The sequence below is a fragment of the Aedes albopictus genome, chromosome 1 (assembly GCF_035046485.1).
Source record: "Aedes albopictus strain Foshan chromosome 1, AalbF5, whole genome shotgun sequence".
NCBI lineage: Eukaryota > Metazoa > Arthropoda > Insecta > Diptera > Culicidae > Aedes > Aedes albopictus.
Window position 1 is genome coordinate 151,225,533 of NC_085136.1, and position 13,947 is coordinate 151,239,479.

Sequence of the window (13,947 nt, forward strand, 5' to 3'; positions counted from 1 at the left end):
TAGCCGACTACAAACCCTTGGTTCTCGATTTGCGCTGGAACTAGTCCACGCACCACCTTCTCTGTAGCTCCGAGAGGATCTAGGCGTTAGCCGATAAAACGGCATTTCAGCCAAGCTCGTCTTTAAACATCCTCTGGATAAGATTGTCCGGGGTCGTGCCCCACTACATGTGGCAAGCATGTCTTCACGAAATGCGGCCACAGGTTCATCCTCTAAATCTGCACGAATCGGACACCCTGGAAATCCTGCATGACCAAAACGATGTAGATACTGCTTGAAGTAACCACGACCCGGAAGGACCTGAAATTCGTCCAGGCCTGGGGCCTTCTCAACGCTTTAATATAGTACTATCCCTATAAGTGTCTCATCAGTGACCCTCTTCTTATTACCAGCGCCAGTCCCTAGCGGTTTCACAATAGTAGACCAAGGATCCGGAACATAACAAGGCAAGAAACTTTCGATGATCCCCTCCAGCATCTCTGGAGACTTCTCAGTGAAAGCCAAGGTAATTATAAGGGAGGTAATCCAAAGTGTCGGATTAAGCAATCCGCCATATTGAAATACCAGACCACAGCTGCCAAGTTTGTTTTGGTTCTGGGTGTACCATAAATAGCAGTAAGCCATGCGTCAATGCTACACAATTTGTTCTCCCAACGCCAAGTTTTCGCAATGGATTTGTGATGTTCATGTTTTTTTCCAAGCTACATAAAATATGTTTTTTTAGCATTTACATTTAATTTCCGGTAGACATAGTTACTTTTATGCTTAGAAAGATTGTCGAGCCACCAGTATTTCGGCCTTTTCGTACAGCCCTTGCCGACGTCTGCATCAAGGACCGCGCCGCTCATTTTAGAACACTTATATGCATTCCCTCGCTTTCCTGGACATGCCATTTTCACATCGATAGCTTTTATAAACAGCTTTTCTAACTTTTAATCTACGAAACAATTTGGACTGTCCCTATAAACATTTAAAATTGAAAAGTTCAAAGCAAACTTCTAAGATTTTCTGTTGCCACTGGCTAGGGGAAAAATTTTCACCTATGAAAACAAACAACCCCTGGTAATTCCATAGAAACCATTGAAGCAGACAAACCAGCCTGCAAAACAAACTCGCCAGCTGTCACCTCTACCGCTCCGCAGTGTACCTCACCCCGCTCCCATTAACTGCTCATATCGTTGCACCTTCTATTAAAAACATCTTGGTGAAAACCATTGTTCCTCATGTCTTGGCATTAAGACCCTGTAGACATTGGCCCAAGGGCTCTTTTTGACTCTCTGACCAAAACCCGCATAGCAGGCCGTTTGCTTGCCCTTATCTAATTTTTGAGCGCGACTTTGGCAGCCGCGAACGCCACCTGTCGTTCATTCCACTGCTTCACAAAACTTTCTCACTGCATCCATCACATACATATACAACAAATCGATAGTGATAAATATCGATATCAATATCAACATCAATAAATATGGCAGTGGTCGACCGGGATATCAGCCACAAAAGAAGACTCCGTTGACCTTGGCACCCACGAAGCCCTCGTAGGATGTAGACATTAACACATGGACAGGTATTTTCCCGTTGTTTATATCTCTACCATTTGGTACACGCCCCCAACTTAGTTACCATTACCAGTAGGTACACGGTATAGGTCTGCTTGATGGCGATATTTGTCCTCAACTCAGCGACTGCATGACACAGCAGTTGCTGGGCTGTATAGCAATGGTTCAGGTTCAGCTGCGTCACCTGTACTTTGATTTGTTAGCTGCGACTCTTTTGGGGGCTGGGAACCTTAGGCCTCCCGCCAAGTTTTTGCTATTTGCGAATTTCCCAGAACAATTCAAGTATTCGGGAGTGTTTGTGCAGCTATGTGCCTTATGGCCTTCTTCTCCACGTCGTCTGCAAAGCTTGTTCCTGTCTGGACCTTTGCAGTACCACGACTTCTTCTTCTTCATCTTTATGGCTCTACTTCCCCACTAGGACTTGGCCTACCTCTCTTCAACTTAGTGTTCTTCGAGCACTTCCACAGTTATTAATTGAAGGGCTTCCTTTGCCTACCATTGCATGAATTTGTATATTGTGAGGCAAGTACATTGATGCACTGTGCCCAGGATGTCGAGAAAATTGTCCCGACTGGAACGCGAATCGAACCCTGCCGTCTCCGGATTGGCAATCCATAGCCTTAACCACTAGGCTAACTGGAGAACCAGTACCACGACTTGTATCTCAGTTCAAAACACCTGAAGCAAACCTCCGGTGGCTCGTGTATGCCCAGCGAACAAATTGACCAGCGTACCTTGAGCTTCCTTGTCTTAACGAACTTGTTACCGTTCGCCACAGGTATCTGAATCAAGGCCGCTGTGTTTCTGTTGGGACTATCCGTAACCATACGCTGCGGTGGCGACCTGCGTATAGCACTGTTGCCAGAGTCCCTTGGTAAGTTCCTTCGCGTCATTGATTTCGTTCAGATTTTTGACAATAAGAATCACTTCCGCGGAGAAAGCCTTCACCTCGAAACTCTCAACGAGGACCTCTTCGGGCAAACATTTGCAGGTGGCGTTTTTGTGGGTTTTATGGGGCTTGAGCTTAAGGATCACTCAGCATCTACGAGTACACCTAATGCTGCTTACGCCGGCTGCAAGATCCACGAGCAAGATTGACATCGCTCATCGTTGGCTTCATGAATTCCGAGTGTTCGTCTTGATGATAAATACGTCACTCTTCTTACGCTTGGCACTTGCCCTATCTTTTGCTGCCTTTTGTATACCTGTGCTCCTGTTTCTCTTTGCTTCCTCTTATTTTTCTTCTTGTTCACTAGGTTCCAGGAGGCATCCTCCTTCTAACCTGTGGTAGCTGTGGACGTACACATGGTCGCAACCTTCTGCTCTTTTTGATGCGATATGAGCTGGCCTTTTCAGGCACACTCTTCCAAGCTTTTCGAAACGCCTGGTTGTGGTCTGACTTGCCAGAATTACTGTCTTTCACTCTTAAGAGAGGTTAACCTCTAGGCCTTGTGAGCATTGCCTGGAGCTCGTCTCCTGACGGCTGTCTTGCACTGCACACTTATATGATTGCTTGTCGTAAGCAATCACGTCTGGCGTACCCTTCGGGCTACCCGCGAATACGAAGGAGTCACGGACTTCACGAACTCTTCTGCTGTCACTGACTGTTGCCATGCGTTTTTCATGATCCTACTTGGCCACCATCGTTGACTTACAAAGTCTCAACAAAACCAGCTGCAGATGCTTATTGATGGTTGACTTGAAGGACGCAAAGTCAAAAATGGAGTCAAGCTGCTAAGTAGCCGCCTCCACGGCAGCAAGCTCATCCCTGTTTTAATTGATGGTCCTCATCAACCATGCTCCATTCGTGACCTCTTCCGGCACGTTAGCCTGGGAAAAATAGGGTAAATGACACTTGTGCAGTGCAAAATCATAAATGCGACAGTCAACAGTGTGACGTATGCGGGATCAGACAAATTTATTAATTTCAAGCTCTTCAGAAGATCCCAACATCTGGACCGAAACGTTGGCGATATGATAAGAAAATCAACGCTTTTCGTTGACTGAAAACCAAAATCCCCCTAGAAAGATATGAACTTCTCAGTCCAACTTCTCCAAGTATTATTGGCTGTAGCTCTTTGACGATTTACTATCCCGATTTGCTCGTTTCCGGAGAAAACATTTAAACCAATTCCCACACCAACTGAAGAAAGATCCTTAACAATTTGTACACTATTATGCTAATGTGCCGCTCAAACGCGAAACCATAGAAATGTTGCAATAACCAACCGAAAATCCTGAAACCACCTTCCGAGCGCCTTTCAAGAATGCAGATTGGGTGCACTGACTCTACTCACTCACCCTCCCGCTCATCTTATCCATTCTTCCTTCGTTGATCCGCTCGTTCCGTTCGCCTTCTATAGGTAGCCATCAGCCACAGAAAGCCGATTAGAATTTCAGATAACCATCGTTGGTGGGTTGCCCTCCGCGGCTGCTGATGTGGTAGCGTGGCGAGGCGCGGTGGTGCACTGTTTGTGTGCATATTTTTGAAGCGGGTTGCCTGTGCGGCCGCGTGCAGTTCACTCGAAATAGCGTAATTCGTAATCCCCCGTAGCAGCGATTAGCATTTCTCTCTCGATCGGTATCCGACAATAAGCTTCGTCGGTCCACCAGGTTTGACCGGTGTTCTGGTGGTGGTGGTGGTTTAAAGCCGGTGAATGGTTCAGAGCGAAGTTGCAGTTTCCGATTAGCATATTTAATTTTTATTCGATTCAATGCATGCACCGTGGGTTGAAGTTCGAAATTCTGGTACAGAACTCATATAATTATGAATGATAAGGTAACTTTGAGAGTTTCCATGTTTTATAAATGTTCTTCCAACTAACAGTATATTTGCAAATTTTATATTTTCAAAACAAGTACTTTGACTTCAGTAATAAATTTGCAATTGAAAGATCAGATATAGCTTGCGCACTTTAGAATCGGTACACTTTCAACCGGCTGCAGATCAAAAACGGTGTCACTTGGAAAAAAAAATGTTGTTAGAAGCAATTGATGTTTATCTATTGTAGTTTGCAGGATAAATGTAAATTTTGATGTTTTTATTTTTTCTAGAAGAACTATTGATCTGAATTTATAAATAGTGACAGTTCTTTCTGCACAAATTGTGCAAAAACCAATCATCGTCAGATTCAAGATTTGTTTGGGAATATAGAATTACCAAACCCACCAATTACACAGTATAGAATCGTTGTAGGTTATGATTGTTGATTAAGGGAGGTAAAATATTCCAAGGATGTTTTAAAATTTCTAATATAGCTATGGTAAGCCTTTGAAGGGATTGATGAAAAATCGAAGGCTTTCGTAAATATTTAAGGCTAAAAAAATTGTTTTCGCATAAACTTTAGTTCGGCAAATACGCATACGGGATGGATACTACACGAATAGTATTGGTATACAAGAAACCAGAACAATATGAATAATCGTTACTCGAAAGCTGTATGGACGATTGCTGACGAAATTCGTTGGATGTGTTTTGATGGCGTGAAATATCTAACGATTGTTTTAATAAAACTAAATCTACTCTGAAGTTTTTTATTTGTGATCATAGAATTACATCTTTAGTTTAATAATCTATATGGTTTTAGTGTTTCATCCATGAAAACTATCTAATTTTAAATTTATAAGAAGGAGTTAGCCTTATGACTGTTAATTTCCGACTACTATGAGGAAAAACCGCTAATAACTCCCAAAATAACCCAGGATTTGATATGAATTATGTTAGGCCACTTGAATTAGGGTATTGTAGATCTAGAAATCGATCCCAGGAAATATTTTTTCATAAAAAAATACATTGAGTAAAATTACGCTTTGAATATAGCGTGAATGGACAATAAGGCTATAAGTTTATTATGGTCGACTAGATGGACATTAAAAAATTATAACAAGCTGTGTTATTATGTTACAATATTTTTTATAACAAGAGTTGTTATAAAACATGTACCGTTAGTAGTTAAAATAACAAAAATTCTAACAAAGTCCCACTGAAAAAAAAACAAAAAAGTGATAACTTGTGTTATGATCATAACAAAAATATTACAAAACTGGCTCCATAAAATATGATAGAATTTAACAAAATTATAACAAATTGTGTTATAATTCTTTTGACCTATTAGGGTAAAAACAATTTTTATACTTAAGTGTGTTATTCTATAGGGTGTCCCAGAAAGTATGGGCACAACTTTGTATAGCGAAAATACAATAATTTTCTTAACGAACAACAATTTTTATATTTTTGTATTTTTATTCAGTGTATTTTAATTGATTCTTGTAAAGAGTTTATACATTTTAAAGGGTTTTTGTATGCATAATGTTTAAAATGAAGAAACATCCTTTAAAACTTCTGCACAAATTATTTTTTTACGGTTATGCCAAATATCCAAATTCGAAACATTTTTTTCGAATTTATCATGTGAAACATTCGAAAACATGTTTCCTTAGATGGATGATTGAAAATTTTTATAAAAATATGTTTTGCCTGTGCGTACGGGTATTTCAGAATTTTGAGAAAACTGAAAAATTCACCTTTTCTATTTCTGGATGAGACATGCCCACAGATATTCGAGTTTTGAAACACATTCTGACGAGAATAAAAATAATTCAATCTACACTTTATAAAGCTGAAGCATTTATTTTACTTAGGGGGATAAGGGGCATAATGGACACCCTAAGCAAATGACTACGTTAGGCCTGTATAACAGCATAAAACTTAGCATATTATCAGTTATCTTACAACTTTAACTTGTTTCCTACGTCTTTCAATCGTTTACAGCAGGTAGAATGTCTTTATTGTGAAGAAATAATGATTTATAAACCGTGTGCTATTTAGGGCTGGCATGAAAGGTACGGGGCGAAATGGACACCAATCGGGGCATAATGGACACCCCTGCATATTTTATGCTAATTCTTTGATAACATCGACCAGTTAAGTAATTTGCCTACGGAGATCGATACCACAGGTATTATACTCCATCTTAGACGAGTTTACATAACATTAAAGTTAATTAAATGAACTTTAGACTAAAATAATCGGATTGATTTTTTCCAAACTCTCTTAAACGCCTAACAGTATGCAATGCGCGTACATCCATTCGTAATTGCCAGTGTTCATTTCGCCCCGTTTCGACGATAACATTAAAATTGTAATTTTAAGTAAATTCTGATCAAAAATGTAACACTTCATCCATTGCTAAATCTTCGTATACATGTAGATAAGATAACACTTCTGTTGTTTTAATGGTGGACACACTTAAACACTCGTAATACCTTATTTGATGCTGCTTCAAAATTATAAGAATTTCACCGTATGAAAAACATATTTCAATTTACGTGATATCTTGGTTATTTTGGAGCAAAATTATTGGTACTTTTGAAAAATAGAACCATGACTTGTTCCTTTACACTTATGCGTTAAAAGTTTTACATAAAACTCAACAGTTTTGGCAAAAACAGGGGTGTCCATTTCACCCCGGGTGTCCATTATGCCCCTAACCCCCCTATAGTGAAATAAAAATGTAATTTTCTGCATGTTGTTATATATATTCTGAAGCTTGTTTTCAACTATAAGAAAAACGGGTTTTCAAAAATATCGGTTTTGGTGTTTCAATTCATTTTTCAGGTCCAAAAGTATAAGTTTTCAATTCAAACAAAGGGTTGTATAATAGATACGCATGTAGAAATACTCGGATATATTTTTTGAAATTTTTATCTAGCTTAATTTCATGCGAAGAAAACAATTAGTTAAGCGATGTTTTTGAAAGATATACCAATTTGTGCAGTAGTTTTAAAAGGTCTTTCAGGGAATGTTCTACCGCATTCAAACGAAGTGTGAAATGCAAGTTTTAATAATTGGCATTTGATGTTGATATATTTAGGCAGGATATGTGTGAAAATAAAGTTTGTTTATGCATCCATTCCCAAATGGCAGAGCTGCAAAGTTGTGCCCATACTTTCTGGGGCACCCTATATTTATAGAAAAAGTAATTAACAAAAAAAGTTTCCAGAACGTTATAAAATTCTTGGTTCTGAACGGGATTTGAACCAAGACACCTGCCATCGGTAGAAATCTGGCGCCTTTGCCAATGAGGCCAACACGGCTCTTGAAGAGAATGGTGATAGAAGCTTTACTGGTTCTACGTATTGCCAGTTCCGTCATTTAAATCCTTGTTTGTCAGACGTACACGAGCGGGGTAGTATGACGTCACATTGAGCTCGTTGACACATAATAAACTTGATTTGTCGTTAGAGATTTTGTTTTAATCGATCACAATTATAACATATGCAGATATGATAACAACTTGTGATATAATTAAGTTATATTAAAAATTTTATTTTATTTTAAGCAATGAAATTAAATACATAACATAAGCGGTCGTCCATTTAGTATATCGTCACGTTCGGAAGAGGCAGGGAGGGTTAAAAAATTTCCAATTCAAGCGTGAATACTTAACCTTTCAGGACGCGCGCCGTTGTAAAAAGTACAACACCACCAAAAAACCTCGCTCTTCGTAAACGGCGAGAGCACGGTGCAGTTTTAGGATGAGACTGTCGCACAGAATAACCAAATCCCATGATTCATTGGGTAGAATTAGTAGCATAAAAGGCATTTTTAATGATAATAATTATTTAATTCCACTTTTGCTCTCCATGTTCAATAGCATCCACTAGGTACTCGGTATACTTTTTTGTCGAAGTTAGAGCAGTAGTACTGTTTTGGTATTTTCTGTAATCGATCTCATGTTTTCGTCATTTGTGTAAAATTAAAGTCAAAAGTATTGGAATTACCATGTAACGGAAAAATTGGTCATCTGGTCGGAAATTACAGCCCTTTCTCTTTCTTTTGTCACAGTGCTCGTTGACTCGCCAATGGGGAGATGATAAATAATAAATGTATATGATGAAAAAATACCCAATCAATTAAGCAAAATCTAGTTAAGCAATTTGTTGAGAAATTTTATGGAGGACTCTTTTTCACCTTAAAATTTAAAAAATTCTTGATTTATTTATTTGTGCTCTTCCTCAAAACTTTGAATTCCGACTTATTATACTCTCAGTTGACTGCTTGACCGCCTTCACTAGCACTGGATGCCGATCGTTATCAAGACAATTCGATAAGTTTTTTCTGCACACCTCAGTCTATATTTTATTATCGTTGAATATAAGATTCATATAAAATTTGTCAAGAAAAAAAAAATGCAAACAAGTGAATGAAACCCATTCCATTTAACAGAGCGCGAGGGCTCAACAAGTTGCATCAAAATTGGGCGCAGCCATTTTAAACGCAAAAGGGGATTGATGCGATAAAATTTAAATTTTCACTTTCGTAATTTCAGCGAAGCAATCAGTATTGCCGATAATCTTAGGTGTGGTCCGAGACTATTTTCTTGCTGACCGTTTATCTCCGGGACACCTGGAGCCGGTTCCGGAACACAACTGGCGTTACGCAAAGATGCGTAGCCTTAAATTTGAACCCAACATTATTGAAAATATGAAATATGAATTGAATTGTGCAGTAGTTCAGTAAAGACATTTAGTAGCTACCCAGTCAACCAGTAATCGTATAAGATGTTGAATAAGATGTTAAAGTGGAGGCGATAAGCGTACATTTTGTATGCGCCTAAATGGAGGCATGTACACATATGGCCTCCACTTTATCATCTTATGCAACATCTTATACGATTACTGGTTGTCTGGGTAGCGAGGAGGTACCTTCAGTACATGAGCAAATCGTGCTCCCTAATTGTATCAACGAATTTGTAAGTTAATTAGTGTATATTTGAACTTATAATTTAAGAAATATGAGTTTGCAGCTTTGTAGCTGATCATGACAAATACCTGTCTTATTTCTGCTGAAAGAGTCGGTGGTATCCAGCACCTCCCGCAACAACCGGCTCAGATATCTTATTATTTGGATTTATTGGCAATTATCGGTGACAAAGAACGGAAACAGCTTGTTTGGCGTGACGCGTTTCGACCTACTATTCTTCGGTCTTCATCAGATGCCTTCAGCTGGATTCACCTCTTCGACTCCGTCAGTTTTAAATATAAGCGGTTCAGATATGATCTGAAACTATTTTCCTGCTAAAAGCCCAGTTTCGTGTTCGAAAGGAATCGCTCAAGAAATTTCTTGGCCGATTCCTGGCAGATACTTTCTATAATAACTGCCATTAACTAAAAACTCGCTATTTGATGTGCCGCATGCCTGGGTTTGGTTCAGTTTTTTAATTGGCCACTTCCGGTGGGACACTTGGGCCCGATTCCGGAACACAACCGGATCAGATATAGTCTGGAACTGTTTTCCCACTTACCGTTCATCTGGTTATCGAAAAAGCAGCTCTTAGATGTGCCATATGCCTGGGTTTGGTTCACTTTTTTAATTGGCCACTTCCAGCGGGACACGCGGAACCGGTTCCGGAACACTACCGATTCAGATATGGTCTGAAACTATTTTACTGCCTACGGTTTATCTGTTTATCGAAAAAGCCGCTATTTGATGTGTCACATGTATGTGTTTAGTTTACTTTTATATTTGGCCACTTCCGGAGGGGCACCAGGGACCGGTTCCGGAACATTACCGGTTCAGATATAGTCTGAAACTATTTTGCTGCTTACCGTTCATCAGGTTATCCAAAATGCCGCGGTTTGATGGGTCGCATGCATGGGTTTGCAACATTTTCATATCTGGCCCCTTCCTGGGGTACCGGTCCGGAACACCTAAATGGCCATAACTCCGGAACGGCTGGACCGATCCAAACCATTTTCAATAGGAAACAATGGGTCCAGATTCCGCGTCGAATGAACCGTCGGTCATTAAAATCGGTTGTGGTTTACTGCCAAAATGTGATGTGAGTTTTTTTTGTACACATACACACGTACATACACACACACAGACATCACCTCAATTCGTCGAGCTGAGTCGATTGGTATATAAGACTTGACCCCTCCGGAGGCACTATAAAATTTTCATTTTTGAAGTGAACATATAGCCTTTCGGTACACCTTGGTGCACGAGAAAGGCAAAAAAGAATCGGGTGTACACTGGTTTCCAGCATAGTGTGGCGAATGATTCCTTCCTTATCTGAAACTGTAGAGATTTTGCAGTTTGTGTCAAAAATTCAATCGAATCCATCCACTCCGAGCAGAGATATTGAATATATTCGCGTTTCATACCATTTGTTTACGCACTGTGCATTGGTATAGGTTAGTTGGAATATCTGGCTATTTTCGATCCGATATGACGAGAATTAGTGAATACGATAAGTAGATGTTTACCCTATTTGAAAAGCAGTGTTTTTTCAAGTCGTTTATAACCAGCTGAAACCTCGAGGGTAGTTCACGAACCATTTGGTTTGATGTCGAAAGTTTTAACTTCCTGGCCAACAGTGCCGATAGATCTGCGAGTAGGGGGTGCCAGAGTTTTGTTCACAGCTCCGGGCGAAAGATGATCCGATCTGAGTTTCGACCAATTTAGGTCTTCCCAAAGCACTACTAACTCACTCAGATGATGTTTTTATCTGTTGTTCTTTTTTCTCCTCTCTTTGATTCTTTTCAGATTGCGGCAAATGTAGATTTGACACGAAACGATTGAATCTGAATAAATACTGCAAGCGTGATTATGGTAATTTTTTTCTGCATATCTTTTTTATTCCATTTGTACCATTTGCTGACTCACATGAGAGGAGACACCAAGTGATTAGATGACACCGAACAAAATAACCAATTTCGTTTCCATTTTTTCTCTGCTCTTTTTATCTCCATTTTCTACCGTCGTTCAGCAATCATGGCAAAGGTCACCGGTCGGACGACATCCTCGAGTAAGCATGTCCCCCGGGACGAGGTGCGCTTCAACCTGCAGGTGCAAACCGTGTTCAAATCGACGAACCCCCTGCTGGCCGGCAGCAGTCAGCGAAAGTCATCGGTTGGGTTGTTGGTTCCCTCCAAGAACCTCGACTGCCGGTGTCCGAGTATCAAGATCAACAAGTGAGTATTCGCTGCAACATGGTGTAACATTTTTCGTTGGTTCCATCATTTCTTCATTTCATAAAAACAAAAGAAGCGATTTAAGTTCTTCAATTTTCCTGATCGACGGTCTACCATTTGTTTTCTTTTTTTTCGATTTTACCAGATCATACCTAATACTGGGTATGGAGTCAAAACAGAATCCGGACAGCCTGGTGCTTGGCCCGAAAACGATCATCATCGAGTGGAAGGACGACTGGACCCGACGATTACGGCGGTTCCAGCAGCAGTCCGGTTCGTGCTATTAGAAAGCAGATGAACAGAGGTAGGAGAGCAGGCTCTACCGCGATTTGTCAAGTCAATTTGAGTCATCCAGTGTGTTTGGGAAGTGTGAATGTGTGTTTTTGAGCATGTGTATCCGGTCAGGTATTGTTGGGAATAATTGCAGATTATGCGTAAGTGCATACGACATGGAGGCCATCAACAGCTTGGTGGCACCGGAAATTACAAATACAACTTACTCACAATGTATTAACGTAGCAAGTAAGTGGATTGTGGTAGAAGATTGGCTCGATGACCCCCTGATTAATATTGATCATGGGGAGTACGATGGTTTGTTCGGTAGTAGGAGATGTGAAAATAGTCTTACCAACAATAGTATTTTTGTCTCTGTCAGTGCCATTGAAAACTATTTAACAAGCAAAAGCGTAACAAAAATGAGTAGTCGGTCATTGTGTTGTCGTTGTATAAGAAAGAGAATTACACGCGGAGAAATTATATGCAATAATATGTACAATAAATGAGTTTAGGTATGTACAATTTATTACGATTATTACGAACGAGTCTTATTCAAAACTTCGTATTTAACGGAATTTTCCCAAACATTGGCCATTGGTCGTTTTCGAAATAGCTGTAATCTCATCACTATCATATTACACCTCTTGAATGTAGCATGATTTACTATTGTAAATAAAGGATATTTCCTTCAGTTTATCTGATAATAGCATTCATGTTCACAATATTTGCGTTGGGAAATTTTCACATCAAACGACATTTTGAGAGGAAACTTATGGAACCATGATTGATGTTTACATTGCTCCGATGATCCCCGAATCCAACAAATAAATAATTTATCACGAAAACACTTATACAAAAAGCATGAAACGTAACAATTAGAGTGTAAACAAATTTGTTGTGTATTGAAGCTTAAATTAAACAAGAATTTATCACGAACATATTTAATTGAAGGTAATGTTTAACGATGAATTGTATACAATTTGTGATCATAATCTTGTAAATACAATCAACTAAGCAAAAATCTATCATCTAATCTAAAATCAAAAAAGCTCCATATGTAGGCAACATGTAGCACAAACATTGCAGTCGACGTTTATAATTTCCATTTATTACATGTAATTTAATTAAGTGTTGTTTTATTTTTTTAACTATCGGCATCTTCCAAGCGAAAGTAGTCATTTATTCAAAATCCATGTTCAAAGTAATTGCTATGCTTATCGACAGGATACAAACCCGAATAGCTGATCAACGTTTGTAAACATCCGAATAATTCTCAGTGTTTTGGGCGCTTCAAGAAAAACAAAAAGTGAAAAGATAATATCTACTCAATTGATTAACGCTAACACGCAAATCAAATAATGTGTAACCCGTACAAGTGACCCAACAGCGGCTAGAGGAAGGTGAAACGTAAAATAAATGAAATAAATTCATTAAATTATTTTATATTAAACTGAATGGGATTAGAGTTTTTCGTTTTTTATCCGAAAATAACAGGAATCCTAAGATATTCGAAAACTAGAATCAGTAGTGGTGATACTCGCAGACACTTCAGGAAGGACCGTTCCTAATAGGGAGATTTTATTTATCCCTATAGCTAAAGCTGTAAAGGCGTGGACATTCAGGATTACCATGACAGGTTCGATTCCCGCTCGGTCCAGGAACTTTTCGTAAAGGGAATTTCCTTGACTTCCTTGGGCATAGAGAATTGGCGTGTCTCTCAAATCAAATACATGCATGCAAAATGGTCATTCTTCATTACACCAACAAAGCTAGCCGTGAAAATGTTTGACACTTCTCAGGTCATTTTGACAGACCACACACATGCACGAAAAAGACGGATCATGTATTCTACTTTATCGATCTTGTTGCCGTCCTTTCCATGCTCATGTTACATCTGTCAAAACGACTTGAAAGTAGTCAATCATTTTGAAGTTAGGTTCGTTGGTGTAATAAAGAATTGGCAGAGGAAGCTCTTAGTTATTAACTGTGGAGGTGCTTATAGAACAAGCTGAGATGCAGGCTGTTTCAAGTGAGGACGTTACGCCAAGAAGAAGAAGAAGAAGAGAATTTTCATTCGAATGCATTTCACTTGCGCGTGTTTTGTATACAAAATTAATAAATTAACTAACCAATCCAT

At 39.3% G+C, this 13,947-nt stretch overlaps 1 protein-coding gene across 5 annotated transcripts in view; it reads left to right on the forward strand.

The window, feature by feature from the left end:
• LOC109418683 (netrin-B) overlaps positions 1-13,265 on the forward strand; it is a 286,837-nt gene extending 273,572 nt beyond the window's left edge. For all 5 annotated transcript variants that reach the window (XM_019692908.3, XM_019692917.3, XM_062845596.1 and 2 more), the window contains exons 6-8: positions 11,107-11,172; positions 11,330-11,534; positions 11,680-13,265. In XM_019692908.3, coding sequence (XP_019548453.2) covers positions 11,107-11,172; positions 11,330-11,534; positions 11,680-11,821 — 413 coding nt within the window. In that variant the 3' untranslated portion in view covers positions 11,822-13,265. The remainder of the gene's footprint in view (positions 1-11,106; positions 11,173-11,329; positions 11,535-11,679) is intronic.
• The last annotated feature ends 682 nt before the right edge of the window (positions 13,266-13,947 follow it).